Source organism: Mandrillus leucophaeus, unplaced genomic scaffold, assembly GCF_000951045.1.
Source record: "Mandrillus leucophaeus isolate KB7577 unplaced genomic scaffold, Mleu.le_1.0 Scaffold41, whole genome shotgun sequence".
Classification (NCBI taxonomy): Eukaryota; Metazoa; Chordata; class Mammalia; order Primates; family Cercopithecidae; genus Mandrillus; species Mandrillus leucophaeus.
In genome coordinates this window covers 5483667-5491279 of record NW_012104365.1, presented here as the reverse complement: position 1 = coordinate 5491279, position 7613 = coordinate 5483667, and the positions used below count along the sequence as shown (strand labels likewise).

The window sequence follows — 7613 nt, the reverse complement described above, 5'->3', positions numbered from 1 at the left end:
GGCCGCGCTCGTCCGGTGTGTGTGCTGGGCCTGTGACCTCTGCGGCCGCGCTCGTCCGGCGTGTGTGCTGGGCCTGTGATATGTGGAAGGGCAGTCAGGGTTTTGTCTAGGTCCCTCCGGAGCAGTGGGAGGAGGGTTTGGGGCAATTCGTCCCTTTGGGTGAGGGAAGGGTGGTAAGGCGGGTGGGGGGTGGTGAGGTGGGTGAGGGGGCTGCGGGTCCTGTAGGGGGCAGAGGGCAGAGAGCTCCTGCAGTGGGACGGGCAGGCGGGTCCCGGGGGCACAGGCAGTGCAGGGCTGGGAGCTGGGAGCTGGGTGTGGGTGCTGGTGGTGGTACTGATGGTGCAGGAGGGGGTCTGGTCTGTGCGCTATGTGTCAGATTTGGGCCCAATTATGTACTCCAATTGCTGCCACCACCTAATGGGCCGGTCCTGGTTTGGGGGCTCAGAGCCTGAGCCTGGGGTGATGGGGGCCCCGGGTTTGTGCCTGGATGGCCTGGTCCTGTCCTTCTGCCTCTGCGGCCAAAAGTCTGAGCAGTCTCAAAAGCTGGGGCTTCCCTCTTGCCTCTTCTCCCGGGAGCTCAGACGCTGGGGCTCTTCCCTCTTCTCCTGGGCTGTGGAGCTCAGCCTTTGGGGAGTCCCTCCCCTCTCCGTGGTGCTCCCCCGGGGCTCTCCTACAGGACAGTGAAGCTGTGAGCAGAGTGGGGTCCTCTTCCCACCAGGCACCACGGCCAATGCTGACCTCCGCTCCCCAAACCCTCCAAACCCTCCAGGCACTGTGGCCAGCACTGACCTGTGCTCCCCAAACCCTCCAAACCCTCCAGGCACTGTGGCCAACACTGACCTGTGCTCCCCAAACCCTCCAAACCCTCCAGGCACTGTGGCCAGCGCTGACCTGTGCTCCCCAAACCCTCCAGGCACTGCGGCCAGCACTGACCTGTGCTCCCCAAACCCTCCAAACCCTCCAGGCACTGTGGCCAGCGCTGACCTCTGCTCCCCGAGCCCTCCAAACCCTCCAGGCACTGTGGCCAGCGCTGACCTCTGCTCCCCGAACCCTCCAGTCTCTGTGACCAACGCTGACCTGTGCTCCCCAAACCCTCCAAACCCTCCAGGCACTGTGACCAACGCTGACCTGTGCTCCCCAAACCCTCCAAACCCTCCAGTCTCTGTGACCAACGCTGACCTCTGCTCCCCAAACCCTCCAAACCCTCCAGTCTCTGTGGCCAGCGCTGACCTCTGCTCCCCGAACCCTCCAGTCTCTGTGACCAACGCTGACCTGTGCTCCCCAAACCCTCCAAACCCTCCTGTCTCTGTGACCAACGCTGACCTGTGCTCCCCAAACCCTCCAAACCCTCCAGTCTCTGTGACCAACGCTGACCTGTGCTCCCCAAACCCTCCAAACCCTCCAGTCTCTGTGACCAACGCTGACCTGTGCTCCCTAAATAGCTCCGCACACCGAGGACTTGTTTTTTCCTTTTTGATCCGTGGCAGCTTGTGTCACAGCCACGAGGCTTGTCTGCCCAGGGAGGAGCCGTGGGTCAGAGTAGCTGTGACCACAGCATGGTGGAGTCAGGTGTGGGCTCAGAGCAGGGACACACCCATGTCTGTCAGCTGATCATAGCCTGAAAGGTCAGGGTCTTTTGTTTGCAAGGGGCAGAAAACAAGTCTAGAGTGTTGTAAGTAATGGGCTTACAAACCTGGAAGTCCAAGGGGCTTCAGGCACAGCTGGATCCAGGTGCTCACATTATATGTCTTCAGGTCTCTTCCCCATCCCTCAGTGCTGCCTTCCTTATTGTGACCTCATCTTCAGGCAGGTTTTCCTGTGCCCACCCATCCTCCTGCCAGTGCCCCAGGCCTGCCTCCTCCTTGTTGACAACCTTCGTGGGAAGGGGGTGCCTCATTCCTGGTAGTTCCAGCAGAGATTCTGGGGCCACCACTTGCTGGCCATGGTTGGCCAGCCTCGATCCCATGAGCACCCCCACACCCCCAGACTGGAAAGGAAACTGTGAGGCTGAGACAGGAGGGGTGGGTCTCGAGAGGTGCTGTGATGCCCTGAAGCTCCAGTGACAAGGGGGCATGTCTGGACTGGAGAGACCCTGCCCAGGATGCCTGTGCCTGTGCCCAGCGTCTCGGCCCAGCAGGTCAGGGGGGCATGTCCAGGCTGGAGGGACCTCCCAGGATGCCGAGAGTGCCCCGGCACAGCGTCTTGGGCCGGCAGGTTGGGGGGTGTGTCCGGGCTGGAGGGACCCCCCCAGGATGCCTGTGCCCAGTGCCTTGGCCCAGCAGGTCGGGGGGGGGGGCGTGTCCAGGCTGGAGGGATCCCCAGGATGCCCGTGCCTGTGCCCAGCACCCCGGCCCAGCGTCCCGGCCCAGCGTCTTGGCCCGGTGCCCCCGCCCAGCACCCCGGCCCAGCATCTCAGCCCTGCAGGTCCGGGTATCCAAGGACTATTTCCTCTGTGGGAATGGGGAGAGGGGAGCCAGGACAGTGCCTCAGAACCCAGGCTGGACTGCAGCACTGCTTCGGGGACAGAGGGAAGGAGATCCTGAGTGTGGGGACTCTCCCACCTGGATGTGGGCACTGGGGAAGGGCTCGGGTTTGAGACACAGGAGGGCCCCGCAGGCTCCGTGGCAGCCGTGTGGTGCTGCCGGGTGTGCAAGGTGATGGCGAGTGTGAAGACAGCACAGGGCGCGGACATGGGGAAGCAGCTGCTCTGTGGCTCTGTCCCCGCCGCTCCTGATTCTGAGCACGGTTGGAACGAGAGGCAGCAACACGGTCGAGGTGAAGGCGTCTCTCCCGCTGCCTGGAATGAGGGCGTGTCCCACGCGTGGCCTCCTTTATGGCTGTGACCAAGGACCTGGATGTTGGACACGTGCCCTTCACATCCCAGAACACCTGCGAAAAATGTAAACGGGACAAAGCATTTGCTTCCCGCGAAGTGGGTTTGTCTCTGTGTGTGTGTGTCCGGTGACTTCAGCACACCGGAGCTGGCTTTCCTGCCACAGCGGCAGCTTGAGGCTCTGGGTGGCACAGCTTTGCTCCCAGGAAGAGCTGGGAGATCTGCTGTGTCTCTTCTACGTGGGTGGCCACAAACCGGGTTCCCGCGGCAGGGTCTTGGGGGGTGGCGGGCTCCTCCCGTCTGCAGCTTTCTGGGGTGGGCAAGGGAGCAAGCGTAGCAGAGCCGCTTGTATCAGAGGAGGATGCAGGGCTGAGGAGAAGTCATGCATTTGGGCCAAGCATGGTGGCTCACGCCTGTAATCCCAGCCCTTTGGGGGGCCGAGGCGGGAGGATTACTTGAGCCCAGGCGTTCGAGAGCAGCCCGGCCAATATGATGAAACCCCATCTCCACTAAAAAATATAAAAATTAGCCTGGTTTGGTGGCACATGCCTGTAATCCCAGCTCCCCTGGAGGCTGAGGCAGGAGAATCGCTTGAACCTGGGAGGCGGAGCTCGCAGTGAGCCGAGATCGCGCCATTTCACTCCAGCCTGCGTGACAAGTGAAGCTCTATCTCAAAACAAAACAAAACAAACAAAAAACATGCATTTGGGGGAATTTTGGTGGGGCGTGAACTTGAGCGTCTGAGGGGAAGTTGAAGAAGGATCAGTGAGTGAGGTAATTGCGTGGGACGTGGATGGGAAGAGCAATCACGGTGGAAGTCACTGGTGGGAGGAGGCGCCTGCAACCCAGGAGGAAGGAGACACTGAGCCTCCTGGCAGCCAGGACGAGGCTGGAAAGGTGGTGATCCCAGGAGCTCTTGTTGCTTGGCTCCGGATTTAACTGGCAGAGAAGCCGTCTGCGCTGGGGTCTGGAGCAGGTGGCTGAGAGCGAGGAGCAGGGAAGGTTGATCTGGTGCCTTCTGCCCCAGGGGTTTTGCTTGTTCCTGTGTTTGCAGCCGTTGATGGGTGGGCCTTGCTGTTAGCATTTGACTCTGAGAGTTTTGGAGACGTTGCCGAAGGATGAGGCTACCAGGCTGAAACCCGACAGAGGGGGCGGGGGCCAGAGTGGAGAGGGGGTGCATCCTGGAGGGGGCAGCTGCGCACGGTGCCACTGTGGAGTTTGGGGTCCCGGGAGGTGGCTGTGGGAGTGCCCTCTGGCCCGAGTGGACTCTGGTGGGGCGGGTGGGGAGTGGGGTCCTGCGTTCTGGAGACGCAGCCGTGCTGGTGCCCTGCTGTGGCCTGGCTGAGCGCGCGCTCCCTGTCCCCAGGTTCCTCCTGGTGTTCTCCTGCCTCGTGCTGTCTGTGTTTTCCACCATCAAGGAGTATGAGAAGAGCTCAGAGGGGGCCCTCTACATCCTGGTGAGCCCCGCGAGAGGATGGGGGCTGGAGGGGCCCAGGAAGGAGCCAGAGCTGCCTGGGCATCTGTCCCTCATTCCTGTTACTACAGGGCCTCTGATGCCCCCAACCCTGGCTTCCTGTGAAGGCCTCCCCCACCCCCAGCACGCGATGCCTCTCCCCTGCCCTGCTCCCTCCAGCCCCGTCCCCAGCCCCCGCAGCCCCAGCTCCGGCCATGTCTTTGTGCTCTGTCAGCTCCCACCTGCCCCCAGCCCCACAGCCCCGGCTGTGCCCCAGCCCCACCCTGGCTGTAACTCAGCCCTCACCTCACCCCTCATGGTGACCTCACAGTGGCTGACAGCCCCGCCTCCATCACCCCACCCTGGGCAGGTCCACTCTCCCTCCTTCCCTCCCTTTCCCTCCCCACGGTATCTATCTCTGGAACCAGAGCTGTGGGGTGTCCCCAGCAGACGGCAGACGTGGGCGTCGGGGTGGGGGCTGTGACGCTTGCAGCAACCCTGTGCCAGGGCAGGGTGGGCACCATGGCAACGGGAGTGCAGTTCCTGTGTCGCTGTTGGTAACGGGGTAGGGGGCCCTCGAGGAGACTGATCCCCATCCGAATGCACCCCCCTCTACTGCCTGCCCTGCCCCTCTGTCCTGGGGCTGCCCAAGGTCTGGGTGGAGGCTGTGACCCCCTTTGTAGTTACCTGGGGCCTTCCCTCAGCTCAGCCCTGCTGTGCACCCCCCAACTCAGACAGGGCAGGCCCCCCACTGGCTCAGACAGGGCTCCCCAGTTCAGACAGGGCCTCCCAGTTCAGACAGGCCCCCCAGCTCAGACAGGCCCCCCAGCTCAGACAGGGCCCACACAGCTCAGACAGGCCCCCCAGCTCAGACAGGACCCCCCCAGCGCAGACAGGGCCTCCCAGCTCAGACAGGGCCCCCCAGCTCAGACAGGCCCCCCCCATTCAGACAGGGCCCCCCAGCTCAGACAGGCCCCCCCGTTCAGACAGGGTCCCCTAGCCCAGATAGAGCCCCCAGCGCAGACAGGGAGGTGGGGAGGGTGGCCCCATGGTGTTCGTGCTCAGCTGTGTTCCCGGGATGCACGGTCTCCAGAGGGCCTAACCCTTTCTGCCCAGAGGCTAGAGAGGGATGGGGGCCCTGTGTGGGTCAGTCCAAGCTTGCAGTTTCCTTTGGGGGCCTCCTGTCCTGCGGCTTGGTCCCTGGGCCAGAACTGCCCCTGTGGGGGGCCAGGCTGGGCCCCCAGGGCCTCCCCTGGGTCTCGAGGTGGCCTCAGCTTTCCTCCCCTGCAGGAAATCGTGACTATCGTGGTGTTTGGTGTGGAGTACTTCGTGCGGATCTGGGCCGCAGGCTGCTGCTGCCGGTACCGTGGCTGGAGGGGGCGGCTCAAGTTTGCCCGGAAGCCGTTCTGTGTGATTGGTGAGGCCTGGTGGGGGCGGCATTGCTGGAATCGGGGCCAGGGACCCAGGGACAGACTCAGCACTGGGGGGAGCCGGGGCTAGGTCTACGTGGGCCAGAGAGGCTGGGCAGGACTGGCTCCTTCTGGAAGTTTCTTCTCACCTGCTGACTTGGAGTCAGAGCCTGTGGTTAACCCGGCCTAAACGTCAGGAAGAGGGATGTTGTGCCGGGCTGCCCGTCCCGGACCCTGCAGGCAGGTGGACGATAGTCATGTCCTTCCTGGGTCCCGACAGAGCCCACACCAGGCGCTGGGCATACACTTCCCGCCCCTCTGCACAGCCTCCTGGAACCTGGGGTGGGGGTTTCTCCACGCGGGTGCAGGGGGCGGCCCACCAGCTCACCAGTCTATGCCCGCTTTGTAGACATCATGGTGCTCATCGCCTCCATTGCGGTGCTGGCCGCCGGCTCCCAGGGCAATGTCTTTGCCACATCCGCGCTGCGGAGCCTGCGCTTCCTGCAGATTCTACGGATGATCCGCATGGACCGGCGGGGAGGCACCTGGAAGCTACTGGGCTCTGTGGTCTATGCCCACAGCAAGGTGAGTCATGGCGCCGAGGCTGGCGGTGGGCGCCCCGAGCCAGCAAGGGTCCTGGCCCAGACTGGGCCCCACCACTGCCTGGGGTTTGCTCCGGGAGCCCTGGCTGGAGGGATGGAGGTCAGTGGTGGCTCTGGCTGGAGCCCATCAGGTGTGAACGAGCCTCCCTCCCCTTTCTTCTCAGTGCTTCTTCCCATGGCTTGGTCCATCTTTGTCGTCTGTCTCCAGAAAGCTGCTTTTTCGAAAGGCCAGGCCAGGCCGTTTCGGCCCCTGCCACCCCCACCTTCCTGCCATGAACCCTTGGCTCTGTGGCTGGGTGTCTTCTTTCCTGGGTTTTTAGTGCCTGAATCAATACATCGCGCTAGTCACCTGCCTGGTGGTTGTCTAAGCTGCGGCTTGTGGCGGCTGCTGGCCGGGGAACCCACGGGGTGGCTGTAGGCACACATGCTGAGTTCCAGGGGCCCCAGGCCCTCCAGTGACCGAGACCCCATCCTGCCAGACCGTGCTGTCTGTCTGTCCACCCTGCTCACGGGACCCCCTCCTGCCAGACCGTGCTGTCTGTCTGTCCACCCTGCTCACGGGACCCCCTCCTGCCAGACCGTGCTGTCTGTCCACCCCCTCCTGCCAGACCGTGCTGTCTGTCCACCTGCTCACAAGACCCCCTCCTGCCAGACCGTGCTGTCTGTCTGTCCACCCTGCTCACGGGACACCCTCCTGCCAGACCGTGCTGTCTGTCTGTCCACCCTGCTCACGGGTGGGCTCATTTGCTCAAACGGCCCCTCCCCATTTTCTTCCCTCTTGAGCCCTGCCAGGGTGGTGGTTTTGGCTGCAGAACAGGCAGGGGTCAGCCCCCAGTGGCCCCCTTCCTTCCCTGGATGCTGTGGGGGTTGAATGCTGACTGCAGTGGTCACCTTTTTCACATCTGTGCCTGGAGGCTCAGGGAGATTGGGGGAGGGTCTCAACAGTCCCAAGATTCTCCAGCCCTGCTGGCCACCAGAATAGACGCTGCTGACCCTGGAGGAAGTGGTGGGCCAGCCATGCGAGCTGCTGTTGCCCAGGCCAGGAGGCACAGGGGAAGGGGCTGCTGTAGCTAAGATGGTGAAGCCAGTGGCCCCTGCAGGTTCCCCTGTGCCAGCCCTGCCACCAACCCTGGCGTGGAGCCTCTACTGGCCTCAGAAGGGTCCAGCCCCCATATCCCTGGAGACAGAGCCCAAAGTGGGATGGCTGGCGAGGCTGCAGTGCTCCTGGAGGCAGGTGGCGGGTGGTGATGGTAGTGGTGGTGATGGTGGTGGTGGTGATGGTGGTGGTGATGGTGGTGGTGGTGATGGTGATGGTG

General features: G+C 63.2%; 1 protein-coding gene across 1 annotated transcript in view; it reads left to right on the top strand.

The window, feature by feature from the left end:
* KCNQ2 (potassium channel, voltage gated KQT-like subfamily Q, member 2) overlaps window positions 1-7613 on the top strand; it is a 62743-nt gene that overhangs the window by 16410 nt on the left and 38720 nt on the right. The window contains exons 3-6 of the mRNA XM_011992433.1: window positions 914-1427; window positions 4200-4290; window positions 5577-5703; window positions 6105-6280. Coding sequence (XP_011847823.1) covers window positions 914-1427; window positions 4200-4290; window positions 5577-5703; window positions 6105-6280 — 908 coding nt within the window. The remainder of the gene's footprint in view (window positions 1-913; window positions 1428-4199; window positions 4291-5576; window positions 5704-6104; window positions 6281-7613) is intronic.